This window comes from Lepidochelys olivacea (genome assembly GCF_965140295.1).
Source record: "Lepidochelys olivacea isolate rLepOli2 genome assembly, chromosome: 11".
NCBI lineage: Eukaryota > Metazoa > Chordata > Testudines > Cheloniidae > Lepidochelys > Lepidochelys olivacea.
Window position 1 is genome coordinate 69,913,699 of NC_140421.1, and position 17,975 is coordinate 69,931,673.

Below are 17,975 nucleotides of genomic sequence, written 5' to 3' on the forward strand. Positions count from 1 at the left end.
AAAAACAAATGAGAATGTAGTGGGTTATCTGAGAGGCTCCTCAGGAGATCGGCCACCCTCTAGCAGGAGCAGATCACTGGCTGGGCTCCAGAACAGTCAGAGAATCCAGGTGGTTGCCTAAGAGGCTTTCCTCTTAGGAACTCCTAGGCTACTTCCTCTTCCTGCTTAAATACCTGCCCTGTTAAGCCCAGGTGGAAGCTGGCTGCCTGTTATTGGCAGGCTGAACGGGGCCTGGCTCCCTTTGCAGAAAAGTAACCCTTTTCCTATCTGATTGAATGTGGGGCACATTCACCCCACCACCGGCACGCCACTGCAGAGTGCAGCGGGGCATAAGCCTTCTCAGACCCTGTGCTGTCATTCCATTTGCTTCATGCCCAACAGCGTCACCGTGTGCAAGGCTGTCTGTCGCTTTTGGAGGCGGAGAATCCCCCCCCTCCCCCGCTTCAGTGGAGAGACTCTGAATTACACCGGGTGGAGACAGGAGAATCGGGCCCCTAATCTGCCCTTATGCCCCGGGTAATCCCAGTAAACTCAGTGCAATTGCATGGGGGTGCAACAGGGCAGAACTGGGCCCGGAGTCCTTGCCTTTCCTTTCCACGCCCTGGCCTGGCACTGTTCATTAGGTCCTAGTTGCTGCTTTCCCCAGCCGTAGCTGTTCCTGCTGCAGGAGCTCAGGGCTGTTGGGCTTTCTTCCCGGGCTGCGTGGTGGGGCTTTCCATGGTCATTAGAAGCAGAGGCCTGTGGGACAGCGATCAGCACCCAAGTTGCTCCCCCCTCCTACCTGCTTCACCCAGAGGATGGAGCAGCCTGATTTCTTTACACTTTTGTTAGCCCGCGGGAGGTTCGAAAGAGGTGTCACACGGTGTGTGCTCTTGGTGGGGGGAGGAGCCCTCACGGATGGAAACTCTTCCAGGCCAGTCCCACCAGCCCCTGGGCCAACGGGAGCTCGTACTGAGCCCTGCCCGTCGAGCAGTGCCTCCAGACCCAGCTCCAGGAGCGGCTCCCAAGGTCTTTGGCAGCCCTATAGTTCTGATAGAGTGGCCAAATTGCTAATGTCTGAAAACTGGACCACCTGCCCTGCCTCTTTCCTGAGGCCCCGCCCCTGCCCGGCCTCTTCCTCAAGGCCCCGCCCCCTGCTCCCTCCTCTGCCCCCCATTCGCCTGTCGCTCACTGTTCTCCCCTTTCAACTTCAGCACGAGCAGCCCTAGGGGACTTGAAAGCCCCGCTCCAGCAGGCTGGCTGGGAGTGCAGGTCAGAAGAGCGCTGCGGCCACACGGGAGCAGCCAGGCAGCCCCGCTGGGGAGCTAGGACGCGGCCCTCCTGCACGCCAGCCTCCTGCCTCCCTCTGCGCTGCCTGCCCAGCAGCCCCCTTCCTCGCCCGCTCGCACCCTCCCCGCCCTGGAGCCGCCTGAGAGCTCGGCCAGGGGAAGCGCCGGCTGCCGGGGCAGCTCGAGTTCCTTCCCTCCCGGGGAACGTTCTATGCCTGCTGAGAGCCCTTACCCCACTCGCCGTGGGTCCCCCACTCTGTCTTCTGCCCCAGCCCCGCAAGCCAGGCTCTGCAAAGGGGCCGCCTGCGGCCCGAGCTGATGCGCGCGTGCTGCCGAGGGAGCCGCCACTTCAGGGCCGGGCAACAGGCTGCCACTTCCCCCCCTGCCTGCCGTAACCAGCCTTTTAGTGTCCGGTCAGTACTGACCGGACTCTGCCAGGTTCCCTTTTCGACCGGGCTTTCCGGTCAAAAGCCGGGCACCTGGCCACCCTAATTTCTGATTCTGTGCTAACGGCTGCTTATTGTTCCCGCTGCCAAAGGTGGCGTGCGGCTTGAATCCCCCTTTTCCCGAGACACTTGTAGCCCCACTGAAGCCAATGGTGCGATGCTGGCCTACTTCACAGTGTTTCTCAAGTAACGTAGTGCAGTGCAACACTCCGCGCTGACTGCCGGTGGGCCGCAGACGGCGGGATAGCAGCGGGGCGCTCAGCCCAGCCAGCTCAGTGCGTGCAGCAGCCGAGCGTTGTTTAAAAGGCGAGCAGGAACATTGTACGTGGCACTTTGGTGTAAGTGGGAACTAAGGCCAACATGGATTCAGCATCTTCTAGATTTTAAAGCCAGATGGGCCCATTAGATCATCTAGTCTGATCTGACTAAGAGAGGCAAATCTGATGCAGAGCAGCATGGCTGGCCCGCAGTGAGTGACTAACAGAGGTGGGAATTAGAGCCGCCACCGCAGGCCTTGGCAGAGCGGTAAGTGTTTGTTGTCCTAGGCTGTGGGTGGAACTGCACAGATGCACAATGGCAAAATGTCGGCCATCTGGACTGCTGCACAGCCAGCTGTGTGGGGCCTGCTGAAATGGTCATCTTCATTCGCCAGTGTATTACTCCTGCTGGCACGACACATTGGTCAGGGGAGTAGGACCAGTTATGATGCCACCTGTTTTCAGATGGAGTCAGAATTCCGACTAAAAAGCTGGCTCCTTTGCCCGGTGATCACATCAAAAAACTTTATTGTGTGGAAGAGAAATTGTTCAGGAAAAGACTGAATGCATCCGATGAAGTGAGCTGTAGCTCACAAAAGCTTATGCTCAAATAAATTTGTTAGTCTCTAAGGTGCCACAAGTACTCCTTTTCTTTTTCAGGAAAAGAGACACAATCTCGGCGGAAAGTGATGCCACTCAGTTCTAAAGACCCTACTGCCCAAGAGAGTTGCGACAAGTCTGGTTCATTTAAAGTCACATCAGACGTGCAGGGCTCGGTTTCTTGATTTTTTTTTTTTTATTATTTTGGTTTGGATAAAAGAGCCCATGTTCTAGGAAGAGAATTAACATGGGAATTTGTATTTCTTTCCCCCAGCAATTTTCTGGTGTAAATCATCTTAGACTGAGAGCAAAAGCCAGAAATGGGGGACAAATGGGGAACAGGGGAGAGAAAAAGAAAAAACAGACAAGAGGGAAATTGTCTGCAAAAATACTGGAGTTACCAACTGCTCTTTGGTTTCTATATTTTATAGCCACAAAGATACATTGAAATGAGACCAAACATTTTCATTTGCCTAGAAAAGAGGCTGGGATGTGGAAGGAAGAGAGGAGAAGGGTCTTTTCTTATCATCACTCAAATTCATTCTTTGTCTTAGCCATTTCATTCATCTTGAATGGATTCACTGCTTTCTTCCAGAGGGAAGCAAGCTTGCCTGTGTCCATAGCCCGACTTCCGGGAGCTCTCCACGACTGCTCTCCTCCGGCCAAACCGTCCCACGGGTCTGATCCCACGCCCCGTGTACCAGGAAGGGTCGATATCAGGGTCTAGAAGGCAAAGGCCAGGGAGTATTTAGAACATGAGGCCGAGGAATATTTCTCCTGAGCATGTGTCACAGCCACCTTCTTGGGATTGTGAAGCAGGGACTTCCAGAGCTAAAAGCATGGGCTGGTCTAGCTGGAGTTAAAGCTCCGTAGCTATGGGCTGTGATCGAATCATAGAATATCAGGGTTGGAAGGGACCTCAGGAGGTCATCTAGTTCAACCCCCCTGCTCAAAGCAGGACCAATCCCCAATTTTTTGCCCCAGATCCCTAAATGGCCCCCTCAAGGATTGAACTCACAACCCTGGGTTCAGCAGGCCAATGAACTGTCCCTCATATCTTCTGTGGCTCAGGCCCAGACCTGTAACATACACTTGCCAGTGGGTTGTACCTACCTTGTCATTGCCTGTAGTGAGCAGGCGGTGTGGCCTTTGCTTATTTTAAAATGACAATGTCTTTTGCACAATAATGAAGGAGGGAAGGGGGTAGCTTTGCAGAGGAGGGACTGGGTGACACAGGGCACTGGGAATGGGCCATGTAGCCTTTCAGCTTGGTGTCTCCAGTTCAAACCCTGCCCAGGTCAGTGTGTGGTGGTGAACCTGGCTCAACTTTTGAACCACCAATCCCCCAGGTTTACAGGTAGACCTGCATGTTTGGGAGATGGCCAGTGCTGAGGAAACAGTGTGAGCTCGTGCCCACCGCTCAGGTGTGGCCAGTGCCCCACGCTCATGGGCTTGGCCTCACTGCAGAGTTAACTGGCGTTATAACACGCGTGTTGCCTCAGCCCAGCTCCTCCCCAGACACACACAAGCCCGTCCCTTGAGCACCGCGGTGCTTTTCATTCATGTTGGCTGGTTGGCTGGTCTGGCAGGGGGTCCGGGCTACAGCTCGAGTTAGCACAACCCAGCGGCTGCTAACACACCCCCTGTGCAGTGTGGCCACGGTGTCACTCGAGTCCCGGGTGCCCAGAAAGGCCTGACACGTTACCCTGCAATTCACTGTGAAAGACTCCTAGAGAGGCTCGAGCGATGCACCCCTGAGGTCTGGGTGCCCCCCGTGCATGAATGCAGCGCCAGCGTGGACACAGCAGCTAGCCTGTTATTTGGCAGAGGGGCCGCACTCACTCGAGCTCGGCTCTCTCGCTCGCGGAGTCAGCTGAGCGTGAGTAGCGCGAGTTAACGCTGCGGTGAAGACGGCCCCAGTGGTGCGCGGTGGCGTTTCTGCAGATGTGGCATTTCTGGCCACCCCTGAGTCTTGGGCCGAGTCCTGTCACCGGGACCGTGACGCCGTCTGGTGGCATGTAGGAAATGAGTGTGATGTCACAGGTCAGGCCCACGGGCCTGATCCTGCGGGTGTTGAGCACCTGTGGACGGTAATGGGAGTTGATGCAGCGTCAGCTCCCTAGTGGATAGCAGCAGTCACATCCCCAAAGCACCACAGTTAATGCCTTCCTTGGGACAGGCCCAGGAGTGCAACCAGTCAAGGGCAGTGGGGCTGAATTGCCTCCTCCCCACGCAGCAACCCTCTTCCCCTGTCTGGTTCCCATTGTGCCTGGCCTGTGGAGAAGCACAGGACTCGATTCTCCAGGGGCTGCCATCCAGCCCCTTTCACGGCCCCTGCTAAAAACCAACAGCAGGCACCCTGAGCCACGCAGCACAAACAGGGCCTTGCTGGGGTGACAGGAACCAAGGGTCACCTTCTCGGCTTGGAGCAGATCCTTTGAAATCAATGAGGCACCGCTGATTCATAGCCGCTGAGAATCTGGCCCATGTGCTTTGTTCTCTTGCTCTGCAATGACTCACTTGAGCACGTGCGCCCCAGTCATCCTGAGAGTGCCGACAGCATGGTGTGTCCCACCACAAGAGCACCAGGCAATTCCATTGGATCAAGCGAATTCAGGTTGGCTGGGGAGTCAGGAGAGCTGGGTTCTAATCCTGCCTGTGACCTTGAGAAAGTCACCGCCCCTGTGTCTTGTCTGTTTATATTGCAAACTCATTAGGGAAGGGCTGTCTGTTATTGCCAGGGGTGGGCCTGGTGCTTAGTTGGGTGCCTCAGCAGTGCTGCCGTAACGCACGTGATAGGAAGAGATTTTCTGGACAGGCTGATTAAAAGCTGCAAGTTTTTAAGTTCAGCTGTCTGGAAAGTTCCTTTAGCACTTTCCTGGCTCATTGAACCTGCAACGCGGCTGGGCCAGGAAACGCCGGCTGTTTCATTTTGTAGGCCTTGCTGGGGAGAACAGCCCGGGAGGAAGGGGGTTAAAAGCTGTAAAGATTTGTTTTAGAGTGTCTAAAGTCCACTGCTAATAAATCTAAAAGGACCGTTTTGAAGTCCAGCTCCTGGACTGAGCCAGAGTGGGAGTGGCTGGGTGGGGGAGAATGGATTGGGTTGCAGAAGATGAGAGGGAAAATGCAGAGAGGCAGCAGGGGGAAGCTATGGGGATTTTGGAGGGACAAGAACAAAGCCTGGATAATAAAAGGACAGAAAGCTCAGCCACCTCACGCTGCAGCCTTGTAGCCTGGTCGTAACCTGTAATGTTGCACGTTCACAGGCAGAGGGCGCGACTACACAGAACTGAGCACACAGTGGCTAGCAATCATTACAGCCGTAACCTTTTCAGAAACTTTTGTTGCATTTGAACAACTTCATCTGTTTGGGGTCTGGTTGGGACAGGTCCTTACATGGGCGGGTGCATGTGTGCAAGGGGACCCTGCTTCTTCCATGCAAGGACCACACCCAGCTGTGGTCAGTGTGCCCGGGGAGGTACAGGGATCCAATTATCGGGGGGAGGGCAATGATAATGGGCAGCATGGCCATTTGGGGCGGCTCTGCGCCAGTCTGCACCAGCTGCGGAGCTGGCCTGGCTGCTGCAGTTCAGAGACTTACTCCTGATTTCCATGGATCGCTCATGGAGTCGGCATTCGACTTTGGGCAGGGTCAGACAGGTGAGCAGCAGGTACATGAAGCAGGCAGCCAGCAGTTTCATTCCCTTCAGCTCCCCCAAGGATTGTGGCTGGTGCCGGAATTTAGCAAGGTGTGAGCCCAGCCTGCAGAAACAGAGACCCGGAGAGTTAATCAGACGGTCCTCTTGGGTGGGCTGGGGGTGGTGTGAGCGAATGAATCCACTCGCCTGAGAGACACCCACTGATGTCAGGACTATAACAGGAATTACAGCTGTTCCTGGAAAGAAAAGGAGTACTTGTGGCACCTTAGAGACTAACCAATTTATTTGAGCATAAGCTTTCGTGAGCTACAGCTCACTTCATCGGATGCATACTGTGGAAAGTACACAAGATCTTTTTATACACACAAAGCATGAAAAAATGGGTGTTTACCACTATAAAAGGTTTTCTCTCCCCCCACCCCACTCTCCTGCTGGTAATAGCTTATCTAAAGTGATCACTCTCCTTACAATGTGTATGATAATCAAGTTGGGCCATTTCCAGCACAAATCCAGGTTCCCCCCCACCCACACACACACAGTGTGTCTGCGGAAGTACACTGGAGGGTCTGTTCCATGGAAATGCCAACGTTTTGAAATGGGTTTTTGTTCCAAATCGAACTGAAAAGCTGAAATTTCCCGCAAAATAAAAAATTCCAAGATTTTTTAAAATTTGGAACCATCAAAATGTTTTGTTTAGTTAATGTCAAAACAATATACACTATTAAATCATCAATATTAAATACATTAAAATTAATGGTTTAATGTAAAAGCCAAAACTAAATGAATCAAAATGATGAGATAAAAAACGAAACACTTCAACATTATCAAAACGAAACAAGTAAGTCAAAATGGTTCATTTTGATTTTTTATGCATCGAAAATGTTGTCAGAATTGAGACATTCCCACAAAACAGCTGGACGTTGACAAAACAGCATTTTCCAACGGGAAAAAGGTTCCCCTGAAAGTGTTTTGACCAGCACCAGTGGGAATAGCTGCATGATCAGCATTGCCAGCCACACCTTAGTCATTCAAAAGTCATGAATCAGGTCCCCCTAAATCATGAGATCATGATCATAAGATATATATAATTTATATTTATGTTTCTTTTTATTTGCCGGTCTGGTTTCTGAGCTGTTACCGTGAACTTGGGTTATATTTTCAAGCTTTTCCCCTTCAGCCAGTAGGGCGAATAACTATTTTTGATGAAAGCCAAGACTCTCCTGCGATCTCTGGATTCAAACACTGGGGCTTTAAGAAAAATGTGAAATCTTGCATGTCCCAAGATAAAAAATCTCGAGAGTTGGCAACACTGTAAGCAGTGAGTGAATAGTTGCCTTTTTGGAGCTGTAACTAAACACGAGGCCTGTGAAACTACACACCGGTGTACACACGAGCACCTCCTCTGCGGGCATGTAACAGGCCTGGGTTCTAGAGTCTGGGGCTGAGCCAGCCCTGAGTACAAGAGGAGCCTCACCTGAGTGGATGCAGGTGATTTAATATAAGAGGCAGCAGGACGCGGCAGGTGTGTGGCTGGTTGAGAGGGAGGAAGGAGAAGGAGCAGAAGGGCAAGCAAGGGAGCCAGAGGGCTGAGAACTGACAGCTTTGGGTACAAGACTCTCTGGAGGGTGTAAGGGGCCCATAAGCGGGGGGCTGCTAGAGGTAAGACACTGCAGCGGCATGCCTGGCCAGAAGGGGGCGCTTGCACGGTAGCAACACTATAGGGCAGATAAGGACAGTGAAAGGGCGGCAGGCTGTACCACCAGAGAGCCACATGCACTGATGTCTTGAGCTGGTACCTGCATCTGTGACATGCGGGGTAAAGGGGAGCAGTGGGCAGGCCAGCATCGTCCCATCCATTTGCATTGCTCACGGCGGAGATGTAACACAGCCAGGGCTAATAAGTTTCTGTTGCCCATCCGTCAGTAAAGCCGTGGAGTAGCTGCTGGTTTTGGAAGGGCTGGCAGTGCAGCCATTGGGGAGAGCCATGGCATTTGCTCCCTCCATCAGAGGCATTTGTGGGAGTGAATGCCCTAGCCCTCAGAACCGCCACCCCAGGCCTTCTCCTCAAGGCCTACTTGTGTGTCACGAAGTCCCCTGGGAAGTGACAACTGCTAATAGCTCAGTAATGGACAGTGGGGATCGCACTGAGTATTATGTGCATTTGTTTGCATCTCATAATTTATTTGAACTTATAAGAAGACTCAGACCCATCCACGGTGCATATTCATCAGTTATGCACCCTTCGGTCACCTTATCTGTTGTTCCATTCCATCATTCCCTCACATTGTTTTCTAGGCTTGCTCAATTGTTTTTGACTTTGTCTGGGTGTGTCTTGTCGTAAGTTGGGCCCTTACCCTACGAGCGGCTGTGAGTGACCAGAACCCTGCATCCCTGTGGAGCTGCGGCGAGTTCACCACGGCATTTTGTGGCCAGGGTCAGGACCTCAGACCGAGCTCCTCTGGGCATGGTCTGTCTTTTACTGGGTGTTTGCCACAAAGGGGCTGTGATTTGATTGAGTGCCATGGGCACATAAAGAATCCAAGACACCTCCCCTGAGCACAGCTAGAATCATCTCAAGATCTTAAGGATCAAGGCACAACTCTCCCTCTCTGTCCATCTCCTGCTGTGCTACCTGGAAAAGCTTGAAGTCAGGGAACAACCGCAGCCAGTATACAGTCCTAAGCTCACTGTCAATTCCCAATGTGTGTAGACTCAGACTTTAAGGCCAGAAGGGGTCATCACGATCATCTAGTCTGACCTCATGCACATTGCAGGCCCCACAGGCTCATCCACCCAATTCCTGTAATATTTATGAAGCACCAACAAAGTGCTTTGCCTATAAATAAAATACTCCTGCCATCTTCCCCACCCCCTCCTCTGTTTATGTGTCTGCCCTCCTCTCTAGGAGCAAAGGACGAACTCCTGCCCCTCTGGTCATGGTTATTGGAAGTGGGAACAAAATGGTTTCCCCATTCCATAAAAGTATTTCAAGATTTTTTAAAATTTTCCCGTCCTGACTCAGGATGAGAAGTCCAAAATCTCAAAAATTTCCTGAACTGAAAATTTGAAAAAAACAAAAAAACCCAAAAACCAGTTTGGGCCAATCAGAATGTTTCACTTTGATTATTTCAGAATGTTTCAGTTCAGTTTTGACCCTTAATTTTTGTAATGATCACTAGCTGAAATTTTGAAATGAAAAGTTGTTTAGGAATCAGAACTTTTCATTTTAAAAAATGTTAAAATGAAACATTTTGAACATTTTCAAATAAATGTCAAGTCAAGAAATTAATCAAAACTGACTCTTTCGCACGATAAATTTTGGTTTTTCACAAATCAGCATGTTCCGATGAAAACCACTGAGTAAAAAACAATTCCGACTAGCTCTGATTGCTATTTCTTTTTGTACAGTCCTTGGTGAATGACAATAAGACAATGTAAGAAAAGAATTGCTTTGAAACGCTTCCTGGTCTATTACTTCTGTTCACTGTTATTTTCTATCCAAGTTACTGACCTGCTTAAAACACTGAAGTGGTTCAGCAATAGACATATGTCTTCATCCTAGGAAATAAATGACCAAGTAATCTGGCTGCGTGAGGAGTCAATGCAAGTTTAAGTGTTCATTGTAACCTACAGTCTCAGTGGAAAGTCCTAATACCTTGTTAATTCTTTCCCTATCACGTTAGAGAGGGCATTTTGGAAGCCATTTCTTATTGATGTTAATAAAAAGGAAACTCGGGCTCTGGGGCCGGGAAGGCAGGTTGTCATTTAATGAAGCAATGGTTAGAAAAATATAGGGAAAAAAGTAGCGGATCCAAGATATGGCCCAATGAGCCCACTGGCATGAATAAGGCAAGCAGAACTTGAAGCTGGGTGGCGTAGTGGTGAGACCATTGGGCTAGGGCACAGAACGGGTCAATTTCTGTTTTTGGTTCTATCACTGACCCTTGCCAGTCCCTTACTCTCTTTAGTCCTTACTTTCCTGTCTGTAAAATAGGCATAACAATACTTCATGATGTCATGTTCTGAGTCTTAATGAATGTTTGTTAAGCACGTTGAGATCCTTGGACGATGGGAGGTGCTGTATACCGGCAAACTATGGGCTTGGCTACACTTGCGAGTTAGAGCGCATTAAAGGAGCCCCGGATGCCCTAGCTCACTACCCATCCACACTGGCAAGGCACGTAGAGCGCTCTGACTCCGCAGCTAGGGTGCTCCTAATACTCCACCTCTGTGGGAAGATTAACGCTTTTTGCGCCGTGGCTGAAACGCCCGGGCGTCAGTGTGAACGAGGTGTTGCATTACTGCGCTCTGATCAGCCTCCGGAAATGTCCCATAATCCCCTTAAGTCAAGTGGCCACTCTTGTCATTTTTTTGAACTCGCTGTAGGAATGCGGATACGCCCTTTCAAAGCTCCGTTTCTGACAGCCGGCTGCTTATCTGCTCCGAGACAAAGCAACCATTAGTGTGGAATGCTGTGTGTGTGAGAGAGAGGCAGGGGGGGTCTGCTGCTGTCTGAACTTACAAGACAGCATGCTGACATGTTCTCAGCCCCCCCAAACCCACTCTCTCTCCCCCCACATTCACACAACACACTCCCTGTCACACCCCCCCACCCCTCCATTTGAAAAGCACGTTGCAGTCACTTGCATGCTGGGATAGCGACCACAATGCACTGCTCTCTGTGGCCATTGCAAGAGCTGCTAATGTGGCCACGCCAGTGCGCTTGTTCCTGTCAGTGTGGACAGACTGCAGCGCTTTCCCTACTGAGTTAAACCAGCCTTCGGAGAGCACAAAGCTCTCTACATCTGCAAGTGTAGCCATGCCCTTTTGTTCTGAACTATGCTATTAAATCCATGTAAATGGATACCATTAAGGTGTTCTGTGAGGACGGCTACCTGTTGAAAGCTGTGCATGGGGAAGGAGCCATGCAGTTCCCAGCAACACCAAAGACAACTGTCAGACTGACTCTTCCTGCACCCCTACATCTGACACAGGGCCTAGCCCAAAGCCCAGTGGGAGTCTTTCCATTGATGTCAGCAGGCTTTGGTTCAGGCCCTTAGTGGGCACCCTAAGAATGGTTTCAGGTGCCTTAGTAAAGGGCTAGAAGTATTAACCCTTTCAGTACCTTTTGGTATGGGAGGCCAGAATGGCCAGTACATTCCTGTTGTTTTGTGCTGCAAAGCAGCCGAAAGCCTGTTTAAATGGCCAGTGAAACAGACTTACAGATGCTTCAGTGATACAAAGCAGATGGAGCTTACAGGGGAAACTGGCCACAGTGTCTGTCTACAGAGAAGGTACATGTATTGTCCTATGGATTTACAGGGCATGGCTACATTGCACATCAAGCCCGGGCACTGACTCTGGTTTGAGCCCAAACCCCCTTCCATCTGCATACAAATCAGTCTGACTTGGGTCAGCAAGCACTGGGTCTTAGGATCCTGCTAGAGGGAGGTCAGAGCCTGTGACCTGCTGAGACCCAGGTCCAAGCCCGGTCACTTTGCAGTGTGAATGCAGCTCAAGCCACAAACCTGAATCAGAAACAAGGTCTGTGTAATGCACTCTGGACATGTTAGCATGGTTGTAAGATCCAGGTCCAGCAACTCTAAGCTTAGATTTACAATGCAGTGTAGACACTCAAGTGCGGGCTTGGTCACACCAAGTCCACAAGCCCAGGTCTATAACTGTCTATGATCGTGTTGTTAGGGGTGCTAATTCCTTCACCCGCTTACTTCCCTGGTCCTTCTCGCATGAACAGAGAGCAACAATACCCGAAGTGCAAAGGTGCAAACAATTCGATGTTTATTGGGGAGAACTTCCAGCAAGCATGATTCCAGTTTCCTTCCTTAGTGTTCCCCTTCACAGCTCTGACACCACAGAGCCCTCCCTGTATCCCTGTTCCCATTCCCCCTCTTAGCAAAACAGGATTCCAATTTCTCCACCCCCATTCCCTGTTCCCATTCCCCACCCCCTTACTTCCTGATTGACTGCAGCCTATATAGTAAAACTCGAGTTCTGCTTAGCTATACCTTAACCAATTATTTTACTGAAATTTAACTAACCAATCCTAACATATTGTAACGTGATTATTTAACCAATTATATCCCACCACCTTAAATAGTTTACACGCAGCAAAACTAATTATACAGCAGACAGGAACAATCACAGAACCAGACAGAGATTATACAGACAAACAATAGGGAAATGGGGACTACAATGATAGAACAAATACAGAAATGAGGATTTCACATCCCAGCTATTGATAAGTGAGTTCTTGCCAGACAGGATGCTATCAAACTAAGTTTCCTTTTACATTTTCTAGGCACTTCCCTTTCTCTGGAGGCGATAGGCACTATCAGGACAGGATTGTATTCCTAACAGCCCAACAGCACCTTATTTCCATGTGACTAGTTTGGAATGTGAGGATGTGACCGGTCGCTTCCCAGCTTATGGCTGCCTCTGCTGCTTAGCCAAAGGCCTTGGCCTAAGAACAGGGCCTCAGACTGTCACAGTGAGAAAAGGCCTTATACAGTCAGACAGTGATATTGATTCTCTCTTTTGTACCTCTAGAACTAGCCAAGTGATAAGAATACCCCTAAATTCTTAGGGTCTAGGCCTTTACCGACAGGCCTGAATGTCTAGATCCTAACACATGTATCCCCTGTAGCACCAGTCTGGTGCCTTAGGACTTGTCTATGCTTGAAATGCTACAGCAGCACAGTTGTTGCACCGCTGTAGTGCTTTGGTGTAGACGGTACCTGTGCTGACAGGAGCGGTTCTCCCATTGGTGTAGTTAATCCACCTCCCTGAGAGGTGGTAGCTAGGTTGATGGTTCCAGCAACCTAGCACTGTCTCCACGGGACCTTAGGTCAGCTTAACTACACCATGGAAGGGTGTGAATTTTTCACACCCCTGAGCAACATGAGCTGGGTTGGTCTAATTTTCTAGTTTAGACTAGCCCTTAACTGCCACCTCCTTATTTCTCTGAATCACGAACCATGAATCTCTTTGGGAGAGCAGGATCAGTCCCGTGACAGAGCCCTGACTCTCACACCTGTAACTGGCAGAGCCATCAGTGGATGCCGAGGCCTAGACTGGATTTGCGTTTACTCCTATGCCTCCCACCACGGAGCTGATGTGTGGTTTCAATTTCTTAGTGTGATTTACTCTGACCAAGACACATAGCCCTTCCCCTTGCCAGGAATCACCCTGAGATTCCCGGTAGAAACAAAGTGAATCTGTTTGGAAATCTCTTAACAGAAAGGCCAGCTGATTGCAGTTATAGTGCTACTAGCAGGCTGCTTAGTTTGAACCTTTTAGCAGCAAATATCCAATGGAAGGAAATGTGCTAATCTCTGTAGACCCTTCTGTCCATCCACACCTGTTCTTTCCCTCTGGGCTGTATTACCATTTATCGCCTCCTTTTTAGCTCTCATGGTTTCTCTCCTGCATGCGGTGATAATTGTGCATGAAGTTATGTACCCGCAGCTGTGTGCATTCAATTTTAAAATGTGGAATTCTGTGCTACATAGAACAGATGCATTCTGGCACTTTGGGAAAGATGGACTCTGAGCACTGAGGCTTCTTCACATCCCTTATGGCACAATTTATACCGTGCTTCTTACGTTCTTGTTTAAAGCGATGGCATCCAGGCAGCCGAACATACCAGGCATGGGAGTCAAAACTCCTCACCAGTGCTTCTCCGGGCAACTGGCATGCTCTCACTGCATCGCCCTCACCAGTCTCGTGGGGTCTGGCCATTTAAAAGACTGCTGCTGGAGCTGATGCAATATGAATGAGAGTTGGACCTGGCTGCAGGTTCTGCTGCGTTTGTCCATTGCCCCATTTCGTACAAAGACAGACTTTTGGGCAGTCCACACCCCACGGCTGCAGGACGTGGCCCAGGGACACCAGTTAACGTGCCGCTATTTAGGTGGTAACTGAGTATCAGTGGAAGAACAGCATTCCAGCCCAGCCCATTTCTAGTTTCTGCCTCTCCTGGGATGCTCAAGAGTCATATATTTGACCTCTCAGTAACAGTGATGCCACCTGTGGCTGTTACAGCTTGAGCAGAGTGCTCAGTTAAGTCAAACAGCAATCTCCCCCTGCAAAGTGCTAGACCTGAAAATCCAAGCCAGGCTCTGAAAATCAAAGGGCTTCTTACATCAGCAATAAATATTCTGCCATCAGGGCGTCCAGAGTTTGGCAATTCTGCCACTGATGCAACAGACAGAAGAGAATCCACCTTGCTCTTCCAGAGCTGGCTCAATCTGCAGTGGGAACTTCATGCAAAAACTGGGTCAGTGAAGGAAGCAGGTGTGACTTAAGACACACAGGACACAGTTTTTAAAACTGAGTGCACGCAGCTGAGGGTGCGTAACATCGTGCACAATCATCAACCTTGCGGGTGATCACAAGATCCGAACCGAACACATTTTACTCTTTTCTAGCTTCCCCTTTTTCCTCCCCCATTGGGTTTTACGGGTTTCACAAGATGTTTCACGGGTCTTAAACAATGAGGTTAATATTATAAATGCACAGGCTAGACGCTGAACACGTCCAGTGTGTTTTTCTTCTGCCACCTGGAATTCAGGAGCCAACTGAGTATATACAACCTACAAGGGACAAGAGGTATTGTTTAAGAAGTTCTTAGCATCAGCTGCAGACTCATACAAAGTCAGTTTTACTTTGCAGGCCTTTTGAAAATTCTAAAGCGCTAAACTGAATCGACATAAAATACCTGTTTTGCCATGCAAAGCAACATTGTAGTAGTGGTCACAGGTCAGTAATGGGAAAACAGAATTAGGAGCCATTTGGATAGAAGCTCAAAGGCTCGGACTGTGTATGGACACTTGCCTTTCATTGCACGCTTTATGTACTTTCAGCAAAGAGTACTTTATGCGAAATACTGTTTGCTGAAAGTTTAAGCACTGCTCACATGGATGCATAGTACACAAACATTCATGTGCAGAAACACACACACTAAAAACGTCAAACATGCTAACAAGCACATTTCCACAGCACACAAAGGTCACTGCATGAAAACACCTAGCAGCATCCCTAAGACAACACATCACACAAGCAAACAATAAATGGATGGAAAAACCAGTGGATTCAATAAAGGTGCAGTTCAAACCCCTTCCAGTTTACCTCTGGCTTATTTTGCTCTCTCTCTGCTTTCACCAGGATGCCTTTGCCTCAGCCGTGTGTGTGTGGATGGCACACAGACCTGCTAAAGTACTTACTGTGTGTCAAGTCGGAGTTCTGGAGTGTGATGCTGCTTCCTTCCTCCAGTGATTGGACTCTGTGAGCCAAAGAGCCCCTGTTTGCCTGTTTTATGCCTTGCCTTAGTGCTGATGTCACAGAGGAATCCAGCCCTGGACAAAGCCAGGGCATTTTCACGTCAGCTCCCCTCCCCATAACCCATTATGTTAATTTTTATCAAATCAAGAAAGGGATTTTCATGACTTATGAGGGTGCTTATTTTATCTTGGGGTTTGAATATTTTCTTCATTTGGACAATTCAGATAGCCTGGAAATACGCTAATCTTTCCTCCATATATTCCATTATTTCCTGTGTAAGGAGTTGGACTGTTGGATCATATTAAAGAAGTTCTGTATTAAAATCACAAATGAGTTTGATTCCCCATAGTTTAAATTCCAAGGTATTACTAATTAAGAGGTCTCTTGGTTTTTGGTACTGTTTCTGTCCCTCTCTGTGTGAAACTTGCAAGCTGCTAATTGTGTTAGTATATTCTAAGACAGAGTCTGTTCTCAAAGCAATTCTTTGTAACAACAACTACTCACACAGAGAGAGACTCAAAGCAATACTCTGTAACAACAGAAACAGCACCCAGAGACTCCCCGCCCTTTTGTTGTATTCATCTTGCTTTGTTAACTATTGTGATTAAAATAGAGATAGAGGATGTATGTGGATGGATGCTTGGTGTGGATAATAACTGAATGATCAGGGAGGTGCCAGCCTAAGAATCCAGTGTCCATCGGCTGAAGAAGGCGTCAAGTGGAAATAACCAGAGGACCCCCGGAGGGCAGACTGGAATCCACCCTACAGCCTCAAGGATGGGAGAACCAAAGAACAAGATAACATCTGGCAGCTCGGAGCCATCAGGAATGTGCCATCTGCTGATTGATTCAGCAACAGCATGATGAAGCAATTCCCATAGACTGGCATAGGAAGAAATTCCTATAAAAATGGACTCTAGAAAGTGAAAACTTTGGGGATCTGATTCTGCAAACCAACTTCCAGGAGCATCAGATGAGCATCTGACAAGGCCCTGCTCCCTCCTCGTGTCCAGGCCACCTGGCCAGTGGCTTGGAATGAACAACTCCAAGGCTGGTAACTATGATAACAACCTTGCAGAACCTGTGTGTGTGTGTGTGTGTATGAATGAATGTGTGAATAAATATGAAATTGAATGGAATATTATAGCTATAACTAACTGCTTACTATGATTCTTTCTGTATTCACAATAAATGTGGCATTTTGCCTTTTCTCCTTTAATAAGATCCTGCTGGTTTTTATTTTATTGGTATACCATTTTGGTGGAGAATTGCAAAAGGGGGAATATTGGTAAAAACCCTCAGTTATTGTAAATATTGGTGTGCACACCGCCAGCTCTATTGAGCTAGGCATTTCTATTAGGTTAACCAGACCTGCTGGCCTCCAAGAAGGCAGCAGGGAAAAACAGGTTAACCAGACCTGCTGGCCTCCGGGAAGGTAGCAGGGGAAAGTGTATAAATTAAGCTATGATTACAGAATCCAAGTCCTATTGTTCACTGAAGTATCAGGGGAACAAGAAGGCCTAAGGGCCAGGCAGTGCTGATCGCTGGAACAAGAAGCAGCAGGATCAGAGAATCTAGGCTGTGTCACTCGCTGACCTGGGCCAGGTGTGACGAGGAAATTTGATAAGCTACAATTTCAGAATCTAGGCTGTGTCACTCACTGAGTAATACCAGGAGTGACAAAGAGATTGAAATACCTGTGTTAAGATGTTTAAAAGAAAACAGGGTAAGCCAGTACCAGAGGGAGGAATGGAGTCAGAAGGAACTCCAACCTCACATTTTGTTAAAGAAATTACACCTTTTAAACAAATCCTTCAAAAATGTGGGCACAGTCCTTGGACTAAACAAGCCCTAGCTGCTGTCTGCACTATTTCGGACCTAGAGGATAGTTTGGGTCAGTATGTCCTCATATCCAAACCTTCTAGTGCTGCCAAAAGAGATGCAGCCGCAATTTGGTTGTTGTGGGAGGCCTGTAAGGATTCTTACCTCCGCTTGTCCTCATGTAAAGAGGAAAAGGCACAAACGGAAAAGGGAGCAGACAATTGGAAGGTGCTGGCTACAAATACCCAAAGCCAGCGGAAAATAGTGAAAGAGGCACTCCAGGAATGCAAAAAGAGAGAAAGGTTCCTGGCAGACCAAGCCAAAGCCTCTGAGAAAATTGAAAGAGAGAATCATGTGCTCCAAGGTATGGTAAAGAAATTAACCTTGAAGCAGGGCAGAGCACCTGCGAATCATAGTCGTTGTGTGTCACTAATTAAGAGTCTGAGACAAAATTGGGCTTTGCCTCTAAACAGGTAGCAGCCATTTCAGCAGGTGAAGGGGGAGAAGGTCCTATGTACGGCACCCCTAGGCAAAATTACAAAGAGAAAAGAGAGTGAAAAAGTTAACTCTGCAGAGGCTGAAGGGAATTAAGCAGCTAAACTTTGTGAAAATGTTAAAAAGAAA

The 17,975-nt window shown here is 48.9% G+C and overlaps 1 protein-coding gene across 3 annotated transcripts; it reads right to left on the reverse strand.

The window, feature by feature from the left end:
- Positions 1–2,958: 2,958 nt before the first annotated feature.
- PRLH (prolactin releasing hormone) lies at positions 2,959–15,520 on the reverse strand. 3 transcript variants are annotated; one of them, XM_084642633.1, is made up of 3 exons: positions 15,473–15,520; positions 6,173–6,333; positions 2,959–3,294 (listed from the first exon to the last, which is right to left on the reverse strand). In XM_084642633.1, the coding sequence occupies exons 2-3, from the start codon at positions 6,270–6,272 to the stop codon at positions 3,131–3,133; spliced, it is 264 nt and encodes an 87-aa protein (XP_084498759.1). In that variant the 5' UTR covers positions 6,273–6,333; positions 15,473–15,520; the 3' UTR covers positions 2,959–3,130. The 3 variants fall into 3 exon arrangements, with proteins under 3 accessions (XP_084498759.1, XP_084498760.1, XP_084498761.1); XM_084642634.1 differs by lacking the exon at positions 15,473–15,520 and adding an exon at positions 15,378–15,445; XM_084642635.1 differs by lacking the exon at positions 15,473–15,520 and adding an exon at positions 9,742–9,825.
- Positions 15,521–17,975: the final 2,455 nt, after the last annotated feature.

Coding starts and splice junctions, on each gene's coding strand:
- PRLH (XM_084642633.1), bottom strand. CDS start 6,272: ATGAAACTGCTGGCTGCCTGCTTCATGTACCTGCTGCTCACCTGTCTG. Junction 3,295..6,172: donor GCGATCCATGGAAATCAGGA/GTAAGTCTCTGA, acceptor TTTGCCTTCTAG/ACCCTGATATCGACCCTTCC.